This window comes from Pelecanus crispus, chromosome 10, assembly GCF_030463565.1.
Source record: "Pelecanus crispus isolate bPelCri1 chromosome 10, bPelCri1.pri, whole genome shotgun sequence".
Lineage (NCBI taxonomy): Eukaryota > Metazoa > Chordata > Aves > Pelecaniformes > Pelecanidae > Pelecanus > Pelecanus crispus.
The window spans coordinates 18,339,290-18,362,221 of NC_134652.1; the positions used below are offsets into that span (position 1 = coordinate 18,339,290).

At 37.9% G+C, this 22,932-nt stretch overlaps 1 protein-coding gene across 1 annotated transcript in view; it reads left to right on the forward strand.

Annotated features, from left to right (window-relative positions):
* The window catches only part of BLNK (B cell linker), a 103,236-nt gene that overhangs the window by 70,377 nt on the left and 9,927 nt on the right, over positions 1–22,932 (forward strand). The window contains exons 4-18 of the mRNA XM_075717695.1: positions 2,559–2,624; positions 8,366–8,422; positions 10,483–10,532; positions 11,526–11,566; positions 12,453–12,609; positions 13,842–14,011; positions 14,522–14,603; positions 15,366–15,446; positions 16,901–16,926; positions 17,483–17,511; positions 17,835–17,930; positions 18,717–18,759; positions 21,191–21,215; positions 21,521–21,593; positions 22,245–22,275. Coding sequence (XP_075573810.1) covers positions 2,559–2,624; positions 8,366–8,422; positions 10,483–10,532; positions 11,526–11,566; positions 12,453–12,609; positions 13,842–14,011; positions 14,522–14,603; positions 15,366–15,446; positions 16,901–16,926; positions 17,483–17,511; positions 17,835–17,930; positions 18,717–18,759; positions 21,191–21,215; positions 21,521–21,593; positions 22,245–22,275 — 1,027 coding nt within the window. The remainder of the gene's footprint in view (positions 1–2,558; positions 2,625–8,365; positions 8,423–10,482; positions 10,533–11,525; positions 11,567–12,452; positions 12,610–13,841; positions 14,012–14,521; positions 14,604–15,365; positions 15,447–16,900; positions 16,927–17,482; positions 17,512–17,834; positions 17,931–18,716; positions 18,760–21,190; positions 21,216–21,520; positions 21,594–22,244; positions 22,276–22,932) is intronic.

Consider the following 22,932-nt stretch of genomic DNA (forward strand, 5'->3'; position numbering starts at 1 on the left):
CTCTTTTAAACTATAGCTTTATTCAGTGTACATGGAACACCCATGATAGTCTAATCAGTTCACCTAAATATGATCAAATGAAAAGCAAACTGTTCTGGGCACTCACAGTTATAAATTTTGGGGTGGGTTTTACTGGGGTGTGGGGGTTTAGAGACCAAAGTGACAATATAAAATAAAACCAGTCATGTGAAAAATGAAACACCTTTTTTCAAAATAAAGCTATAATTTTACCATTGTAAAGATATATAAATATCAGAGATGAGTAATAACCAATATTCAGATCTAAATCTACAGTTAGATTTTTGTTTGTTTGTTTGGGTCCTATCTCTACCAAACAATAAATACTGGAAGAAAAATAACTGATGCTTACATGCCTTTCTAATTAAAGGCTGGCAAGCCTTTTTGAAAAAGACAAAAACACTTGCAAACAACCATTGTCCCCAAACTAGAACTAAACCATTTAAATCTCCTGTCATTCTTTTCATTCCTCATTACTTTTCATTTATAGAACCTGGCAGGTGCCAGCTGGGGCACAAGAAAGAAACAGTAAAAGCTGGCTATTTGTGATGTTTCAAGCATAACCAGAAGCTGAATCTATTAGGGAAAAAAAACCCAAACCCCACAGAAAAGCAGAAGTTCTTCTGAGATCTTCACCGCAGATTTGCAGATTTAAGTATCTGGTTAGTTTACATAGTAATCCAAGCTACTCTCATAGATGTAGTGCATTGTTGCAGGAAATCTCGAAATATTTTGCTGTGCACCTGTTTCTCACATCTATAGGTATTTTTTTTTTTTTTAATATCAGCAGGTAACACTATATCCTTTTGCTGTAAATAAATAGTATGAGTTTTGAGCAAAAGTTAAATATGTGCTTGTGAATTATTTGTCAGTTATTCTCATGATTCTTTTTTTGCCTGAATTGAGAGCCTAAAAAGAATAGGTTGAATTGTTTTTTAAGTAAAATTCCTTCAATTCCAGCCAACATAATAAGAGGATCAGATTTTTGTGTTCCGTTAATAAACATTGTTAAGACTAAAATTAAGCTTCATTATTTATTTTAGGATTCCAAAACCTGACAAGTACTCAGTTATTTAACTGTCCTTTTTAAGCAAGTCTCATAAAGCGGGATTAATTGTCACTAACTACCACAACTGCTCCAGAATCAGTAGCAGAGGTAGGAAGGTCCCTCTCAGTATAAGCCTAATACTCAGTTGCTACCTGATGCTTTAGAGTGGTCATGTGTCTGCTCAGTCTGATCCATGGACTGCAAACAAATAATCACATTAGTGCAGTTATTTCCTGGTTTTGTCTAGCTAATTCTCATCTAATTCCAATTTCCTTTGGAAGAAGTTATTTTAATTTTTAAGAGGCAGCTGTAATTACTAATAATGAAGCTGGAAGATAGTTTCTGTTTAGCAAAGCTCAATACATTACTCAACCTTTTGCATAATAAGGTTTAAAGTTTAAAGCTTTAGAAAAGGAAAAGAATACTTTGTTTATACTTGTCTTTATAAGCAAAGCTTCCAAGAGTCTTTTGGTAGCCTGATCATCCATCAGAGATGAGGCAGGCAAGACTAAAACGTGGAATGACATAGACAACTTTTATAATGAAGAATGGAAGGCAAATTTTTTTAAGCCCTTTTTCAAAAAAATCATTGCTTTCCTTTGTTGGTAGCGATAAAATCTTCAACTGGGGTCTAATAAAAGATACTTGGTTTAGGTGAACAGGAAGAACATACACCGTGTGAAGAAACTAAGAATATATATGCGTTCTATAGAAGTTTCTAGTATGACCAGCCTTCCAACAGGTTTCACCTGGTATTCACTTGATTTTAGTGGTGTGGTTTTTTAAATGAGAAGGGAGGTGGGATTCTAAATGATACTTGCTGAGTGGAAAATTACATATTTAGCTTAAATTGCCTTGATTACAAGTAAAATTTTAATGAGGTCAATGCAGCTGATGAATAAAACCAATCTTTGATTCTAGATATCAGTCCATGTAACTGGAGTCCTGAGATCACAAGTTTTTACAGCTCAGAGTCACAGATACTCTAACAGTTTCTTAGATGGCCTGGGCTCAGGAATGTATCATTTTTCACCCTCCTATTATAGCTGCAAACACTATGGGAATGAGGTGAACTCTCCACTGATGAAGTGACTCGTGTAATACCAGAAATCAGAGGGCATTCCCATTATAGCTGTGGAGTGTTGTAAAGTCAGTTCTGAACAAAATGTTAACATTGCAATATTTTAAACTATTAATTTAAGCAATGATGTTCTTTCCTGATGCACTTGATGCACAATCAATCTTAAATTGTTTAAACTGCACTTAACTGTATTAAGAAGGATAACACAAATCATGCCAAAGAGCTCTGTTAAAAAGGGAGGGAAACTTCATATGCAAATGATTTAGCAACTAAACTACTTATTGAACGTACGTTAAGCATTTTTGATATGTGAATTACTGGAAATGTATTTCCTGTATTTTTCTTATTTTATATGAATGGGTGTTCAACCACATGGTAATTTTAATGCTGGCTTTGTTTAATATCTTACAGGAAGCTTCAAAAGATGGTGCATGACATCAAGAAAAATGAAAGTGGGATAATCAACAAGTTCAAAAAGTAAGTTTAAAACACCAATCCTAGTTTTATCAATTTGGGGAAGTTCAGATTGCTAGCGTAGTGTATAGTGCTTTAGTGGTGGGACCATGTTATTCTAGAGGGATGTACTTCAGTGTATGTAAAGAGCTTCAGTCCAGACTGCGACATGCAGACTTGTCAGTATTAAGAGTATCACAAAATAGTTGCAGAACTGGGCTCCAACGGGAGGTTGTGTTTGTAGCCCTGAAAAACAGTATTTGGGTAAAATGCATTTTTCTTACGTATTCTTTGGGAACGATCATCGCTTGTTTTTTGGGTGTGTGCCTTTCTCCTCAGGCCACTGTTTAGGCTACCTGCTGCAATTAAGTTTTAATTTGAGCTCCACCTTGAACCAACTGGTCGGACATCATAGTTAGAATTCCCATAAAAATGCTAAGTCCTCCTGCGTTTCAGCCCCATAAAACAAACCCCAGCACTACCTAACATCCTTATTCCAGTAAGAAGTGCTAAACAGCATGCATATTGATGTCATGTGCATATGAGTATCATAAAATATTCATGTGTATTTATACACAGAAAGAAATTCCAGTAATTCTGCATCCTCATCAAATGAATACACCATTCACTGTTTCCAGTCAAACATCTATTTAAACCAATTAGCTATTTAGCACACTTTTTCTTTATGCAATAGCTCATTTGCATTGAACTTCCATTTGGATGCGATTTTCTCATTCAGATGTCTGTCTTTACATGGGTCATTGACGACAAAAGTACTAAGTACTTTAAAAAGTTAATTAGTACACAGTATCTGCAGTGTTTCCAGGACAACCATATTACATTCTAGAAATACAGCTCTCGTACATAAAAGGCACATATAAACATTGTTTAAAATTGTTCTTAAAGAGTGACCATGATGGTTCAGTTCAAGGAAAAGAAAAAGTGTGGTTTTCACAAGAGCTAATTCTAGGTATATATGAAGCAGTTGGTAGACTGCTGGGAGAAGCAGCAGGGCTCTGCGTGGTTTGCCTATGCAAGAGCTCCAGAAAGGCAGGCTGGCTGCAGCTACTGCCCCTGCTGCCAGCGCAGGTGGGGCTGGTGTTTGTGGGGCAGCTGCTGTCCCTGGCAGAGGCGGGGGGATACACTTTCAGGAGCAGCAGCAACCACCTGGCTCACCCATTCCCCAGGCAGGAGGAGTAACCTTAGGTTGTAAGCCCTCCTTTGTGGCCTCTTTATCACAGCTGTTTCTGTCCACAAACCTTGAGCAGGCTCTGATGGTAACACCTAATGTATCAGATAGATTCTTGAAATCACTTTTTTCCTTTACTCATCCTCTTTCATTCTAGCACTGCTGCAATTCACAGTAAATCATGGTGACATGGTATACGTACCTGTTATTTCCACACAAGCACAAAAGGAAATTTTCCCTTAAAATGACCCTCTTTCAACTACTTGGATCTTTCATTTAATCTAAGTGGGGTTTTGTTTTTAACAGAGTGTGTATGTAAATAGACCACTGTGTTCAGAGATCCATCTGCAAAAAACCTCATAGTTTCACCTGGGACCTGCTCACAGGGAAGAGCTTCTAGGCTGTAAAGGCTTTTGATGGGGTTTTGGGGGGGAGAGATTTGCTTTCTTTTGTTATTGCTTAGTAATAAAGGATGACTTCCTACTTCACAGAAGTAGTTTAAGTGTAGTTAATGTTAATAATGTTGCAGTGGGTCCAGTTCAAATGCCTCGGAGAGGAAAGCAGATGGCAGAAACAATAGAAGCATTTCAAATTTATAATTTGAGGCAACAAATTGTCTCCCATAGTTGCCTGGACATGAATTCTCCTGTTAATCAGTATTGCTCTGACTATGTGTCCTTCCCTGAGAGTAAGAAGGGAAGGACAGACAAGGGAAGAATAACAAGACCTAAATGTAGCTGAAGCTGGGAAGGTCAGAGGTGCCATCATTAAATGTCAGATACAAGATTGCTGCTATAATGCTGCAATTCTTTGATTCTCTCAAGATTAAAAAAAAATCCACAAAAAAAGAGCAGTCTCATGAAAACTCTCTTAATGTATGACTGCAGCACAAAGCTCACATTTCACCTCCCCCAGCTGTAAGAATACAAATTGAAACATAGAAAAAATACATACAATAATCTTTTTGATACTTCTGTGGTTCATCTGAGTCATATTAATCTCTTCTGCAATTATGAAGATCAGAAACTTACTCTTATTTTTTTTTAAACTGAAGAAAAAATTCTCACATTTGCACATGACTTCAGAACTCAAATCTTGAACCCAACACATAATAAGACTACAATAAAAGCATGAGTTGACAACACTGATAAGATGTACAAGAGATGCCAAGCTTTGCAGAATTAGAACTGGTTGTATTCCTCTGAATGTGCCCTTTGGGGGATTTTTGTTTGATTTTTAGTAGATGCTTTTTCTAAAAAATGCAGTTATCCAGTTGATCACTTCCTCCCTTTCAGTTGTGGGATTATTTTATGAAATGTCAAGGATCTAAACATGACTGAAGCAGGAAAAATTGTATTAAAAAATGGCTTTATGTAGCACAGATTTGGAATTCATCTATATGCTGAAAAAACCCATCGTTTTGGCTCAAATGCAAACCTATTATAAGTAGAAGTAGTTTTAGAGAAGTCAAATAGTGTACTTGCTTATCCCAAGCCTAAAGTTGTCACATGTGTACTGTAAGCCTCTGCTGCTGAAATTGAAAGAATGGTTAAATACTTATGAAATACATTTGCCTTATTACCAGTCTTTAAGACACTTCTGAAATCTGGATTCGCTTTTGATTATGCAGAAAAATAAGAGATGTTCTTGCATCAAGTGTCTTGCTCTCCAATCTAGTTCATCTGCAGGGTGCAGGTGGGGAGGGGTACGTCTACCATCCATGTGTGTCTTAAAGGTCTGCGGAAAGCAGTCTAAACAGTGGCAAAAACAGGAAAGAAAACTATAGATTGTTTGTTCATTGCTTAAAAGCTCCAGTTGTTTATTCCTCATCCTGATTCAAAATTTTCTGACAGTAAAAATATTGCCACTGCAAGCTACCATTCACCTGCTTGCCCTTAATCACATGCAAAACTGTTTACAATACTGGAGTACCAGCTGCTGTGCAGATCATGATGTCAAAGAGGATTATGTACTCAGGTGTAGAAGCAATAGGTGTAGCCAAAGTTGTATAAACAGTGAGAGCTGGGAGCATTTTTTCGTACTCGCATCCTTGGTAATGCAGAACAGGAAAGTAAGGCAGAAATCATAGGTTTCACTCTGCAGGATGGTAGCCTGTGCTTGAAACGCACTGTGAAGACATAGCATTCATCTGTAAATCATAAGCTTCAAGCCTCTAGGCTTTGTTCAGTGGAATCCTAGCTCCACTGAAGTCAACGCTAAGAGTCATGTTGCATATACAGCAAAGTCAGGATTTCACCCTAAAGTTTTGGTACATGCTGACCTACTGTGTTGAATAAGAAACGAGAAGTTCAGGTTACCTTGTTGCAATATCACATCCTATCAAAACTTGCTTTGCAAAGCCATCGGAAACCATGCACTTATAGTTATTCGTCTAACTGCACACAATCCAAATATGTGCATTTCTTGAAATCACATTTGCCACGTGACCTGAAAAATGGAAAGAAAATGCATCTTCAACTCACCTGCTTTACCCAGCTTTTTAGTTGGGTAAGTTTTTTTTTAGTTCAGATTTGTCTGGTCCATTTTCCTATACCATTTATAACTTAGGCGGTAACTTCAGGCAGAAGAATGAAGTTGTGTCATTAAATGTCTCTTCAACCTGCATAGCTGCAACTAGAAGACATCCATGATAAAACCTTTGGTAGAGGGAGAAGTGGTATTTTATGGACTAAACCATGAGAGAAAAGTATGAAAATCAAGCTGTACCACACTTACAGAAACCAGGAAAAAGTATAATACCTAATTTCAGCTGTATTAGGAAGAAATATGAATTTCAACATGTAGCTGAATAGGATGTCTTGAGTGCCAGGATTTTTATTAATATAACAATTTTTTCATCAAAGTAAAGATTAATAAATCACAACTGTATGCCATTTCACTGCCACAGCACGTTATAAAGAAAATGTGCAAAAGAGTAGTAATAACACTTTAGAAATAAAAAAGTTTCAGATTGATTGTGTAATCACCAGACACTTCCAAAGCTGTAACAAACCATTCCACTAGGTCATGAGAATACAGCTTAGGGAAAGTTTATCTGTCAGCTGGATTGCACCTGTTTGGAACTCTGAAAAAGTTCTCAGCAAAGTTCAATTAATTTATCTTTTAATCACAAGTGTGAAGATCTAGTGCACTTAGGACTAATACCTACTATAAATATTCAACCCAGTAAAGATGTCAATACAATTTTTGTAAAACCTATTCAGTTAGAATGGTTCCCAAGAAGGGATTGGACTTTGTACAGAATTAACAACAGAAAAAGTGAAAGACTCTTGAAAACCAAGAGTTTTTAGGCAAATCTTCAATGCTGGGATAGTGAGCAGAAACATTAGCGAGGAAATGCATCTGTAGGAGAATTCAGTGCTACACATAAAGGGCTAATACTACGTGCATTTGGTTACTTTCCTGGGTGTAGCCCGTAAAAACAAGTCTTGCTAGAGCAGAAAACCCAGACCTCTGCTGCAGTGTATTTAAAAATTCTCCATTTACTGCAGGAAAACACAAAAATGTGCCATGAACTCAAAGCATGTGATTCATATTTGCAATTCCTACAGGACTCCTTACGTGAGAAAAGTTAAGCACATGCCTAAGTGCTTTGTTGGATCAACCTCAGCATGCTATAGAGGGGAAATCTCAGAATACATTGTTTTTTTTAAATGAAATAGTTTATTCTCCTAAAAGTTACTGTGAATTTCTGTACATTGCATTCTGTTCTTGTGTGAGCATTTCATTACGTGAAATGTCTCAAATGCTACCTGGTTATTTGTTGAAGCTAAAATGTATATAGTAAGATGTGTTATGTTGCGTTTTAAAACCTGTAAACATACTCTCAAAAATGTACTTGGATTTTATTGAGTCCTTTAGAACTGAAATTTCTCAGGGATATTTCAAAATCTCCAGAAAATTACTTATTTTCTATTAACTTTTAGAAAAATACTAGTCCCATTTAAGTAAACAGAAATTCAAATTATTTAATTGTGTTCTATCACAGCTAACACAGAGATGCTTTATCACCTGTAACTTAAGTCCAGAGCTGAGTAGCAATAGAATATTTTACTTGGAAATTGCATTTGCTATAATTTTATATAACTCTGTTAAAAGATATGTTAGGGAATCATTCTGTCTTCCACTGAACTATGTATGCTCAGTTGGATGGCATTTGATTCTTTCAGTCCTTTCTCATGAACTTCAGGTGAACAGGACGGAGTCAGTTGTCACTCTGCAAGCATCTATGTGGATAATTACGTCAGAATCTGAAATAGCTAGGTAACTGCTCCTCGGCATAGGGGCTATGTCTTTTGAGCTTGCATTGTGGTTTGCACATTGGCTAAAGTTCTGGCTCTTGCAAAGCAAAGCTCCAGTTGACTTCAAAAGAGCCTGGATTTCAGTTCTGGCACTCAGTAAGTCATACCAGTAGAGTGAGAATTATTTTTTTAAGTGGATTTGAATTTTAGAATAAGTAAGATATTTGAAGAGATTCTAGCAAATATAGATGTGGCTGTGAACTGTTTCAGCTGTGTGACAGAAACATTATTTCTTTTCTTCTATTGATATTCAGGTTCCAAAATGAACAAGTGGCCTTAATTTGCAAAACTGGGAAAGATACTTGGGATCGGTATGCTATTTCAGAGCTGCACAATGGCATGATAGGCTGCTTAGACACAGACCCCTGTTCTGTGCTTCGTATGCTTTCATTATAACATATTTACATTTTCTGTCGGGGCCACTGCCAGGATTTACAGGGCCTGGGACAAAGTGTTGGAGTCTTCTGCTTAGCAGCTCGGAAGAGTGTAATGTGGCTTAAGCCACATACTTTACACTGTGACCCAGACAGCCTCTTACTGTTGCCTCGGTTCCACTATTTTCCAAGTCTCCACCATCTCTGAACAACTCACGATAGACATGTTGCAAAGTACATTAACAGATTTTGGTCTACCCTCCTTAAGACCCGAGATCTGCCCTGGCAGTGGCCCTGGGTTTTTCTTTCTAACATGCCTGTGCTAACCTGGACAGACGACAACAGCAGGGCTGTTGAGAATGCTTTTTAATTTACTGTTTGTACACTAAGTTATATTGTGCTGCAGGAAGTTAAAGACTCGGAGGAGGCAGCTATCCATCATTAGTGTCGTTAGTAATGAACAAAGCAGGTTGGTTTTGGTTTGGTTTGGTTTTTCGGGTTTGGGGTTTTTTTGAGCTTTAGCAGTGCCTGCACCATTTATTCATTGATTATTGCATATGCTTTTTTTTTTTTTTTTTGTGACTATCTGAACAACAGAATTCCATAAATTCAACTCAAAAGTAGCCAAAGTGTTTCTCAAAATAGATGGGAAAAGTTTGTAAATTGATGTGTTAGTGCTAGCATGCCACCACCCTGAGTTACATTGGTACCTGAACAATGACACCCAAGCAGTATGCTCAGGACCTAAATACTGAGTGTCAAATTCTCATGGTAAAGCAAAATTTGTAGACATTGCTATTGCTCAGAGATCACAAGAAAACATTTTAAATTCTTTGTGGACACCTTTTTTTTTTATAAATAATTTGCTTATTTTTGCAAATGAATTTGTTAGGACCTGATTGAAGAATGAGTGAAGCCATCAATTCAGTGGACAAAGGTTCAGGTCCATGGTGAGGTCCCATCAGTGCAACAGGGAAGCTGTCAGACAATGTTCAAAAGTCACTTTGAAAAGTCATTTTAATGTAAATTGTGTTAATGTTTTATACAGCTACAAAAAGCAAAGGTGTTTTTTCTCTTCAGATCCATCAGTCTGGCCTCTGATATCACACATGCACCATTTGTTTTGACTTTAAACCCAAATTCTTCTCTCTGTTTTTACAGGGTAATGAAATAATCGGTATATCAACTGACTGCAATTCAGTGTCTTCTCTGGACAGCTGCAATTTACATATATATGCATATACCTTTTGCATATACACATGTCTGAACAGGAGTACACACATATAGATATGTGTATACACATATATTACATATATGTATACTCCTGTTTGCTAAATAGCTATATATACACACACACACATATACGTATGTATATGTATAGCCACAAAGATCCTTTCAGTATTTCTACAAATTATGTTTTGATTCACTTGGTATTACAAATGCCATTGTAATAGTACTTACCAAAAAAGGGGCATAACACCATAAAATAATAGTAAGTGGAAACAGAATCTGGCCCTGAGGGACCTGGTATATGTTTAAACATTAATCAGAAAGTAAAGTGCATGCAAAATGACAGTTATAAAAATGCGACTGGAGAGTGCTGCACCACTTTCCTATGCCATAGTCTTAGCAAAGTCTCTGTGAGCCTGAACAGATTTTCATCTTCAGATAGATGTGCATTTATCTCTGAGCCCTATGTTACCTGTTTCTGCATTGGAAATGAAGAGGTGAGTGGGTGGGCAAGGAAGCTGTTCTTTCAAAATATGTTCCTAACGCAAAAAAAAAAAAAAAATCTCAGATTAGATTCTAATTTCTTATCTGTTTCCAGCTTTTCAAAGCATTCTCCTGCAGCTATTTGCTAAGCATCTGTGATGGTAATCTGTATTTCTTCAGCTGCAGGTATCTTTTTGTTATCGGCTTTTTTATGTGTCTGGCTAATGCTCCCTTCTAGTGAATGTTACTTATCAGATCATAAATGTAATAATTATTGTTTACAGGTTAAAAAAAAAAACTCCACCAAGTCTACCACAAAGGGATTACGCTTCAGGTAAGGCTGTATTAATGTAGATTTAAACTGCATGTCTGTGTATATTTGATACCTATATACCTAACAGTGTTTCAGCTATACCTTTCCTCATAATTTGTTTTTAATGAGAGAACAAGATAACCGTTATCAGCAACCTTGAAGGTAGTTCACACTTCTGAAATGAGAGGCAAGCAAAACATGGCAAGTTGTCCCAGTATGAAGAAAGAGTAGCAAGTAGCTACTCTTTCAAAATCAGTATTTACCAAGGTTCTGCATGTAGGCTGCTCTGAAAATAAAGGAGAATTTGCATCCGGTCCTCTGGCAGAAATTGTCATGTGAAAGTAAATAGGGAAAAAATTGAACAAAATGATTATCACAGATTCAGAATCTCAGTACTATTAATGTGACAATGATGACATCATGAATTATCTTAAGAGGTAGAACTATATTTGCTTATCATACAGCACTGCACACAAACTAGTTTATGCCCATTTTTACAAGTTAACAGCTATCTTGTTAGGGAAACAGCAATATGAGAACTGAAGCAAAGAGGACAGAGTTTGGAAGTTATCCCGTAATTGTTCCATGTTTAACATAAACACTTGTAATTAGATTTGCCGCCTTGGAGCTTTTACCGAGAAACAACAAAGTGCAAGGCCCAGAGGTCAGCGATAGATCTGTTATGTAGAAAATGTTACTCCTACTTAAAAATTAGATGCATTAGCAGGACACTCTGGGTAAAGTGCATGCTCTGCTGTTCAGACCATGTGCAGTTTGCCATTTGCTAATGCTTTTCCAACAGCTCTGAAACAAACTGTCAAAACCAAGCAAGGAGGCATTTAATTTACTATTAGTAATTCAGTCCAAACCAGATGTGTGTCTCTGAACTGTTTAGGAAATTTTGACTGCTCTTTTTTAACTGAATATGATAGATATATTTCTTCAATCTATACTTAAGATAAACATTTATGTTCACTATTCCATCTCCTTAAATAACTCTAATGTTTGGTCTAGAACATGCAGACAATGAAGACGACCAATGGTCAGATGATTTTGTAAGTACATATTTTGGGGTAGTAGGAGGTTACTGCAGAAACAAGTTCAGCACAAGCAATAATAATAAAAGTTTATTTTTGAATCATTTACTTGCGATTGAACTTAATGAACTACTGAAATGTTATCTTATTTGTTACATCAACATTATTTACAAGTCGCCACTGATTTTCAGCTACCTCAATTTTTTTACATTCAACTTAGTAGTACACTCAGAAGCATTGTCAGTGGTAGCCATGGATGCTAAGCTCTTTGGATAAGTAAGCACATAACATCAATTTGTGGGACTTCTCACACTGAACAGTAATTTCAGAAACCAGTATGATCTTCTATTTGGGGGAGGGAGGGCGGGAGGGGTGAAGAGGGGAAAGCCACTTCTTCCTAAAAATGAAAAATATCTGATAAGATTTTAAAGAACATTAGAATGAAGCAAGTCATGATCATCAGCCATGTAAAGTAATTGCCATAGTGTACAACCATCAGCCTGAAGTGACTAGTTTCCTCCTGGAGTTAGCTCCTGAGTACCCTTTTAATAGGAAATGGAGAGGAAGTGACAGGACGCATCAGGAGTCATGGCTGGAACTGTCCTATGAAGGGAAACAAGCTGTTGGTCCATAATTTGAAGACTGAACTCGTGGTGGGAAAAGACTCCTTGGAGATAGCAAGGAGACAGGGAGCAGGAAGCTCCTGGGAGGAGCAGAAGGGGAGGCAGGCAGGTGGGAGTGCCTCTTTGCTTAGAGAGGGAGCACTAAAAGGGAGTATAACATGTCCTTTCAAGGATGCATTCTTGTAATTTAGTTGTACTCCTGCAAGGATATTTGTGTCGTACACTGCTGTGAGGCCGTAAGTATGTTATGAGATGAGAAATGGGAAGTTCTGTCTTTCTAGGACAGTGATTATGAAAATCCGGATGACCACTCTGACTCTGAGATGTATGTGGTCCCCAGTGAAGAGAATCCTGATGACAGCTACGAGCCGCCTCCAAGTGAGCAGGAGAAAAAGAAGATTCCCGCCGCATTCCCTATTTCTAGGGGTGAATATGCAGGTAGTTACAGACTAGTTTGCTATGTCAACTTGATAATTGTGTATTTATTGGTACCAGAAGAGAAGTGGCCTCCAATGGACTAACCTGTGCTTTCCTCAAGAGTCTCTTTTAATTCTGACAATCAGGCCTTCAGCTCTTAGGGGTATGATTTGTTATTACAGCATGAAACAGGTTGGTATTGCTGCTAGCAATGTTTAGAATTTTAATATAATATGTCCCTAGAAACTTTGCTAGACCTCTACTAACTACAAAATTCAAGCAAAGGTATGAGGGATATCACTAACTTAGCTCCAGACTCATCTGCATAATTTAATGCAGGAATTTGTGTTGAAGATTAAGCATCTAAGACTAGACAGGTCCTGTCTTAATCTTTTCTGGGTCTCAAATAATTATTCCAAAAGCAGTAAAACAGAGGACAAAGCAGCCCAAATGTTCACTCTGTATTGTCCTTCAGGATTGGTACTGAGGACATTAAATATCCTGAAAAACAGGACAGGATCAAGATTATATTTACATCAGTCCAGCATAAAGGCATTTTTAATTCCTGTTTTGATTCTTTTCAACCATGAGCAGATTCCACTGAAGTGGACGAAAGTTAGCTTCAGTTAGATGAAGATTTGGGCCATGGGGAAAAGAAACATTGGCATGATGCCTGCTTTCATTTTTGTATGATATAAGACTGTTACTGGTTATAGAATAGTCATCAAAGTGCTAAAATGCTACATATATACTTTTAGAAGTTTATCAGCACTTCACCTACATGTTCTTTGAAAAGGGGAGGAATTTTTAAAATGACACCCCAGAGGACCTGGCATGATTTGTGTCTTAGTCCCACTATTTGTACTGTAACAGTTGTTTTTCTCATATGTCAGATATGTTCTCTCTCACTTCCTATCACCAAAGTTCATATTGGCACAGGACATACTAACTAATGGACTATACCACCCAGCCACTACCTTTTCCCCAAGGAGTTAAACAGCTGTTCATACAACAGGCACTGCCTAAGCACAGTGCCTCTGCAGCCTGATACAGAGGACTGGCTTGCTATCCTGAGAGATGAAATAGGGCCGGTTTGCACACAAGTCTCAACATCAGGACCAGCATACACTCAGGTCTGCCTTTTGACATGAGCTGCAGCCACAGTAAAGACTTGTTTGCGCAGGTGGTAGAAGACAGTCCAGAGGCTAAGGTGTGATTTTTACTAAAATTGTTGTTTTCTTCAATGTTAAAAGACAATCGCACCAGTCACCAGCAGCTTCCTTCTGTCAGTAAACCTCCCCCAAGTACGCCCAGTCCAGCCATCTCCAGACCAAAGAAACCATCCGTGCCATCCCTGCCTTTGCCATCTCCTGCTGCGAAACCAAAAGTACCACCGAAGCCTAAGGAGTGTAGTGATGATGAGGTAATGTTTATAGATACAGTTGTTTGGACAGTTTAAGTGACTGATGACCCCATACCAATCATAAGATAGACTACACAGCAATGCCATGGCCTGGTCTCTTCTTAGCCTCTATGGTACAAATCATCTTGTACATCACAAGCACTGACTTGTGAGTACCATGCTGGTTCCTAGGGGTATCTGACTACTTTCAGGAGGCTCTTTAGCCCACAGAATAGTTTCTGCTGATCTGTAACAAGCTGCAGGCAATGGGGGGAGTGCAACCTCAAAGGCTACTCCAGGACCAAAGGGAAGGGAGGGCTTTTGTCAGGGAGGGCTTTGTTCAGAACTGGAGTAATTTGATAAAGAGTTTTCAGTCTTGGAGAATCCCATCCACATAGGATGATACATGTCTGAAATAGCAGTCACTGTGAAACAGCAACTGTTAGAAACTGCTGCCAGGGCTTCAATCCCAACAGTTTGTTGTTATGATGGAGGTTTAACTGGTAAATTTTTGTCCTTCATTTCTCATAGGATAATTACATTGTGCCAGTGGATAACGACGATGATAACTATATTGAACCCACAGAAAGCAGCATGTCACTACCTACAAGATGTGAGTTTTAGTCATTTATATAATAATTATTGCCTTGTTAGGAACAGCAGTGGTAAGGTGGATCAAATTAATGTCTATTTCTAGGGTTCAAAGACTGGAGGTTCAGCTATTAAAGAGAAAGCCTGCAAAAGGCAGTTGGCTCCTTTGGCCCATGACAAGGCCAAGAAAAATTATTTTTAACTTTATTGGAAGCCATGTTTAATTCCTGCCTCTCTCCCTCAGCTGTTTCAAAGTCCAGCCCTTATACAACCAGGAAGATTTTCATGGTATGTGATCTCCCTCCTCATCCAAGGGAGCCACAGCATTACAATTCTCTGTTTGCTGAAGTGCCTTAGGAGAAGAACAAGCCTTTTTAGATTTTTAGTAAATAAAGACAGACTTTGATTCTTTCTTTTTTTTTTTTTTTTTTTACCTCACTATTTGAAGTATATTTAGCTGGAGAGTGAAATTATTACAGTCCAATGGTGAAAAGTAAACAGAGAAGAGTATGTAGTTCTGCTCTCTGACATTACTGACAGTGTCAAACCTATTCAACAAGGCATGAACACTGAATGTTTCCCTTTTAAAAAGAGCTGCTTTCTGCCTCAGTTGATCTGTTCAAGGTTACATGAAAAGGCTATCGTTTGGACCTATTTAATATTTATTCTTATTGCATAAATGTTACATTGTGAGTTTTTTTAATATGTCTGTGTGTATATATATAAATATGTGTGTGCACACATGCACAAGTATATATGTATATGAATAAAATACGTGTTTTAGCTCCTGTGAACAGATTTATGAAGACAACAAAGTCAGCCCCCCATACTTCTCCAAAGCCTTCTCTTACTTCTGATATGCAAGGTATGTTGAGTTTGTATCGCTCTTAAAATAAAATCATCTAAGACTGAGGAATATTAAATAATGTATTCACAGCACAAACCATATGACATACTTCAGTAAAACAAAAATATGTTCCCCTTTAGGTTTTTCTGTGTTGTAGCGGTTGTTTTGCCTAGCTTGAATAGTAGATCTGTTTTAAGCATGAATAAAACTAGAACAAGTCATTCGCCCCAAACCAATTTCTTTTTAGTCTTTTGCTCTAGCAGAGCAATGCAAATGGATCAATACAGCAAAAACAATTATAGGACTCAATATGTTAGTAATCCCATTTCACTACAGGAATCAAGACTCAATACTTTAAAACCACATCAAAATTCAGCCTTAAAGAAATTCCGTATAGGCTGATGTTTTGCATGTCCTGTGGTAACAGTGTTCCCATTTTTAAATTCTACAAAGAGCAATTTATTTGGAAAAAGAAACAAAAGCAGAAGCAAGTAAGAAGAATCATATTTGCTTTTGTAAGTGCAGATATACTTGCTTAATCTTTCTCAGCTGTCCTTACTCTGAGTCATTTAGCATCCTCATCATGTCATTAATTGCTTGCAATGTAACCTTTACAGACTGATCACACAGTTCTTTAAAAGTCTGCATATTCATTAGCAATGTGTTTAGCTTTCAAGTCGTAAACTACAAAAGTTCTTTTTCTGAATGACTTAAAATTTTGTGACTTACTTTTCAGACATTTTAAAATGCCCTTTTCAATCTTAGCCTTTCTGTAAATCAGTGTCAAGCAACAGCCAGCTCCTGACAGATGTTACTAAAAAAAAATAAAACATCTCCCCCTGGTGGGAACTCAGACATTTTTCAGCACAATAAAAGCAATGAAGCCTTACACGAAATTTAAACATTTGTTGAAATATAATTCAATTTTCATTGAAGAAACTGGACATAGATAAGGATGCTGGCAGTTTTAGCTTTTAATATCTGTGAATTAAAGTATGCCTATGGGGCAGAGCTCAGGGATGGATGCTGGCTACACAAATGAGCCAGCTTGTATTTATGATTTACCTGATCTGTTTCTCCCGGAGTCAAGAAAAGACTAAATGCTACCACAGATGTGATAACACATCTTTTCCAAACTGTCCCAGGTTTGCACAACACAAGCATTCATATTGCTGGGGGCGGGGAGGTGGAACCAACAAAAAAAAAAAAGTTGTGCGGTGGGGGGAAGGTTCATTAATGCAGTGACTGTTGATCAGACTTCCTGGGACTTTACCTAAAGTTCCCACAAGAAGGAAGACCAGGGGTGTAGCTACCCCAGGGTTTTGGAGGCAGAATCAAGCTCTGAGCAGATTTTTCAAGTTATTTTTCCAGACGCAGAAGTACAATTGATACAAATTCTGATCAGTTTTTCTGGTAACATACAGTACATTTTTGCTAACCAAAAAACACGTTTTTTCCTCCCTGTCCTACAGAAGTCTACGAGGTTCCTGAAGAAGAGGTAAGGCCTTTCTATAGTTTACGACTCGCATTGCCCTTGGGCAGGGCACAAATGTGATTGTAAAAAATTATGATCAGCCTTTCAAAGGGGAAAAATGGGAACAAATATCTGTCTGCACTTAAAACTCTCTGACACTTCCTTCACAGAAAAGCTGCCAAACCAATTCAAAAGGTCTGCAGAACAGAGTAAATGGGAAGGGGCTGAAGTTTCCCAGTCCTGTGTGGTAGTCATCCAGTCTAGGAAGCAGCAGCCTAAGGGAATGCTTTCCAGAAGCAGAACTGCAGCAAAGGAGCAGTTCTGACACAGTAATTTTCTTCTCACTTGCTGGTACTGATGTGACACATGGCCAAAGCAGCGTGCTCAGGGTTTCACAGATTTACTGGTGGTGACTTCTTGCCTCTCCCATCCTAGTGCAGATTACCAGGCAGAGTTCCACTAGAAATCTATACCACAATGCAAAAATAAGATATTGCTGTGATAACATAAATAGGATCACACTAATGTATTTTATGAAATCAAAAAGTGACCAAATCATTCAGTGCATTTTCTCTTACAGGAAAAACTATCACCACCACCAGTAACCAGGTAACCCATTGCTATGAATGTTTGTGCATTATTTAAAACTTGTCAGAAAATATATTTTCTCATCTAGATACTATATGTTTGATAATTCTCTCTCTAGAAGATACACATATAGTAATTCTCTCTCTTTAGATTATCAACACAAAGATCGTCATGCATTTCTATGTTAATTTCAATAACCCAAATACAACACATATTAAAAAGAAATACCTCTTAAGGGTACTTTGTAGAATTTTGAGGGGTTAGGGGAGGAGAAAGAGAGTTTGCCTTTGTATTCACTGTTGTTAAATATAGTTTTCCTTTCTTAATTCATGTTTTATTAATAGGTTCACTAAGCCACTTCCATGTATGCCTGCTCAGAATATGGACCACTCCCACATGCACAACATGACCAGAGAGTCACCTAAGCTGGATACTTCCAGGTAAGTCAACAGCAGCTTATATCAATAGAAAATATTAGTGGAGACAAAATGTTCTCCTCTCTATTGCGTAGCCTTCAGACAGCAAGCAATTGTCAGGACACACAAATAGCTAGGGATGTTGGGACAAGGTAAAAATGAAAGTTCTCATTTCCTTGTGAACTTCTGTATTCAAGCCAGCTTGCCAAATGCATACTGTTTTCTTGAAATATCCCTTTAGGGATCCAGTGCAGGGGTAAAACATCTCTGCAAGCCAGTTTAAAGTCCTATTACCCATCGCTGCACCCTTGCAAATGAGATATTTTTGCAGGGGATGGGGCACAGGCTTGCTTGTAAAGAAGCTGGACACAGTAAATCCATGATTTATATTCCAAGTCTCTGGAGGAAAAGAGGCAAAGGGAACTTGAGTATGTAGCCTATTTCACTCCTGTGTCCACAGAAGTGTAGCAAGTTGCTTCGTAACCATTGTCTTGCCTCTAGGACATCGCTCTACAAAATAGGCCATATGCCCCAGGAAGAGCAGGTAGCATCCACAACATTGTGTGTGTTATGGTGTTTGGTGAGGTCCTGTGCACAGCTGCAGGGGACCCGAGGTCCAGGACAGAAGCTTTTCTAGAATAGTTCCACACTAAGGGTACAGCATCACCACAACCACTGCAGCGGTGCATAGCTGCAATTAAATCCATTTACTGCAGACCTCCTCCTCTCTAGATCTTGAAATGCATATCTGAGCCAAGCAATTAAGTAAGCAAATCCTATTCATCCTAACTTATTGTATATATTTTCCAGAAATATTTTGCCTGTTCCTAGAAATCGTCTTCATCCAAAAGCAGTGAGTAATTAATGTGCCACTATAAAATGTGTTAACCATAGGCTGTTCTGTGTTTTATATATATACATAGAGATGGATGGATGCTTTTTATTATCTGGATTAAATAACAGAAACCGGTAACTCTGAATGTCAGATTGATCTAATATTGTAATTGTGGCTATTAATCCTTTGGACAAAAGAGGTACATTGGGCATCTGTATTAATCCAAGAAAAATTTCAAATGTTTTAAGGGATGTATGTCTCAGTCCACAAAAATAATTTTTGTACTAAAAAAATACCAGGTGAACCCCAGGAACTCTACTTTCAGTAGCAGTGGGCGATTTTGCCCAATCTGAAGCACCTTCCTTGAGCCTCATTCCTTTAGGATGATGAATGATTCATACTTTCTGAAAATTGAATCCTCCTAAAATGTCAGACTGGGTAGTCCAAGTAACCAGTATCACTAGAAAATGCAGTCCATGAAGGAGTAATTACAAGCTTTGGGTTCCTAAGGCTGTGTTTAAGTCATTCCTCTTCTTCCTCTGTTCTTTTCCTCAGTCTGTCCCTCCACAGTGCTGGAACAAAGGTTTTCTGAATCAAACTACTTGGAAACTTGTCTAACTGCAGCAAATGGGCAAAAGCAAATGCGTAAAATGTTCGTTTCCAGCCAGATTACTTCCATGAACTGTTCTGCACCATTGCTCTGCTAACAGTTGTGCCAGCACAAGACAGAGTGCGCATGAGGAGCAAACTACCAAGAAATAGGGTGACAGTAACTGCATCAGCATCTGTGCCAAAAGCTATGTGCATCAAACTCTGTCCCAGCCCAGGGCTCTGAATTGTCCTTGCGAAATAATCAGTCTACCAATAACTACATAGAGAAATTAGATGCTTAAAATTAGGAATTTGGGGTCATACCATAGCATTAGATGCTATGGTAACATAACACAGGTGGTGTAAGAACATCTTACAGTCTTACTTTCAATCCTTAAATTTCTAGATACACCAAATATTGGGGGGGGGGGGGGGGGGGGGGGCGCAGCAGTTTGCACACCTCTGCGTACAACAGCAGCACCATTTTAGTTTCCCTTCCACCTCATCGCAATGTTCTTCCAATTTAGATCTGTGTCCTGCAAGATGCTGAACAATTCCTGAGTGGTGTCAAGTCCGCGATTTCTCTTTTATGAAATGGTTTGATTTCTCAGCTTTTCTCACCAATATAAGATTAGAAAAAAAATCCTTCTGAAGGGAGAATGTTGGACAGAAATTCCACTCTCTGATCAGTGCTAACAAGAATACTCCTGCTTCAGAACATATTTGAGTGCCATATTGCAGCTGAAAACTCTCCATTAATTCATTCTCAGAGCTTACCTCTAAGATGGAGATCTATCCTAACTTTGCAGAGAATCAAGAGAGACTGTTGTTTTGCTGGGGCCACACACTGAGTTAGTTACAGCACCAAGGATGGAGCTCCCAAACAAACACTCATCTGTACAATGGGTGTATTCAGCTCCTGGGTGCTTGCAGTTACCTAGTTTGGCACAAGAGTCAGCCTAGGAAAGAATTTACCCAGTGTAGTCCAGATTTTTGGGTCTTTGCTTGTTGTGTAACTGGCCAGCCCTTACAGTTTTAAAGAGCATGGTAATAAGCATGATGTTTGTCCAGTGCTGTGCTGTGCTTTTCCATTCCTGACTATGCACCCTAACAAAGCAAAACAATAACTGAAACATCTGTTAACTGCTCCTATTCAATCTATTCTCAACACTAACCAGCACCGATCATGTTAACAGAACTGTAACCCTTGTTCCTCTGAAAGGCTTAGGCTGACTGGGAGAAAAATTTCTCCACATCTCACTCCCTCAGCTGTTGGATGATGGATTACACCTCTCCAACCAGAGAATGGATGCATTTGTGACCAAGATTAGTGAAAAGTCATTAACCTGGTGGATAGAGATGGACAAATTAATAACTGGTGCCTTTTTGAAAGTTACTATCATATGGAAGTCTGATTCCCTGAAAGACAAGAAGTGGGAGCCAAAAGAAAGCATCTCCAAAAGAAGCCAGGAAAGACAATCTACTTGGTATCCTCTGTTCAGTGGAAAATGTGTTCTTAGTATATTCAAATCTGCTGAAAAATTTCTGCTTTCCAGCTCAGAAATGAAACATGAACCAAAAGGTCTTGCTGCAAAATTCAGGGCAAATTTTTGCCATACTAAAACCAATCCCAAGGTTATTTAAAATGTTCAAAATTAGATTGATGTTTGCTAAAATTTTTCAAATGCTGTAATAAAAGCTGATGAAAAGTGTCCTGGGTATTATACGTGTTTCGTACAAATATATCTTTGAACATTACGACTGATTACCAAGACCAGATTATTTATGTACTTCCCATTTAATAGTAATTCCTTTTTTAGTTGCTTCTCATCAACTCTAACATATTTTTCCATTACAGGACCATGAAGCAAACAATGATGAAAGTAAGTATTCTGTACTGAAAACATGGCAATATGAGCAGAATTTGTTGTCAGTATGTCACTGGTGACCTTAATATAGCATGTAGTGGAGTGTGTCAGTGTAAATTTTAGCTGTAACACCCAGCAATAAGCAAGAAATGGTACTGAAGTGTTTTCTAGTATAATCAGAGTGAAAACATGTCAAGATAAAAATTAAACCAATGGGTATTTTTTACTTTTATTACATTAACACTGAAACGGCAGTGAGGAAAACTCTCTGTTCAGATACAGCTAATATTACATACTAAATATGTCATTTGCATCTCTAGATCATAGCTTCAGTAACACACAAGAATCCAGATTTCCCACTGGAGCAGCTCCGTCTCCATTACCAAGGGGCCTGTGAGTAAAAAAAATAACAAAACTATTTCTTTCATAGGGATGGGGTCAATTACTAGGTGTACTAGCTCCTATCCTTGCCTATGGTAGTTGGAATTCAGGAGTAATTTTTATTGCTGTTCATGAAAGACATCCTGACTAGGTAAAGGCAAGCTATTCTTTCATTATTTCTGGAGGAATACTGCTTGCATGCCAGTGCCACTGTCCTTCATTGCCTGCCACCAATGGCAGGTGCTGGCTGGCATGCTTAATTTAGTCACATGTTGCAGCAACAGCATGTGCATGCCTATATGTGCAGAAAGTTGTGTTTTTCATTAAAACTCTCCTGCCCCACCCAAGCTGTCATCTTAAGCATTGGACAGAGTGTAGCTTCCCTGCATATCATAAGTACCTTTCCTGAGTACCCACATTAAGTCTGATACCCTTAACTCTTTTTTTTTTTTTTTTTTTTTTTTTTTTTGGGGTGGGGGGGAGGGGGGAGGAGGTTGTTTTGTTTTGTCTTGTTCCGAACTGCTACAGCTACCCAGTAAGGAGATGCATCCCATCTTGGCCAGAAGTATCTTGGGAATCAATGAACCCGATGCTTAGTTGCTAAATGAATTTATGTATCTGCTAAGTAACCATACACTTTTTTCTTTTTCTTCCAATCTGCAGAAAGAAAACTTCTAATGCAGTAAATTCACCAGTAAGTTGACTTGTAATTGCATAATCAAATGATAATTTTACAGGTGATTTTTAATTTATTCTAAGAATTTTATCATGAGTTTGGGTACAACATAAATGCATAAAAAGAATAGGGGAAAGAGTTACAAAGAAAGGAAATATTTGGGTGCAGTTATATGAACTAAGCAGCAGTGAGAAAGCTCAAGTAGAAAAATATTTTGATTAAAGGGATGTTTGGATTCAATACTCTAGGATGTAACAATAAACACAGTGCAAGAACTGAATGAAATGAGAAATAAATGGGAACGCAGGCCATTCAGAAGTATTCCCTGAAATATACAGGGCTGCATATGGGAAACATGGACTTATTGTAAGAGTGATAACTCAAGAAAGATGTGGGATTTTACCAGAATTTGTCAGAGGTTTTTCAGTAAGTATTTCATCATTAGAAAAATATCTCAAAACCTCTTGTGGGAGAAAGTAAGAGAACTGGTTGAAATTTTCAACGAAATTAATTTGAAAAATGTTTCAAAACTGACAGTTTACTACCATTGTTTTCAAAAGAAAAAAAAATTGAAACTGGAAGGTTGGGTGAGTTTTTACTGTGAGCTATACTGACAGTTTAACTTTCAGTAAAAAGCAATGTGTTCAGACATTTGTAAGCATAGCTTGACAAAGA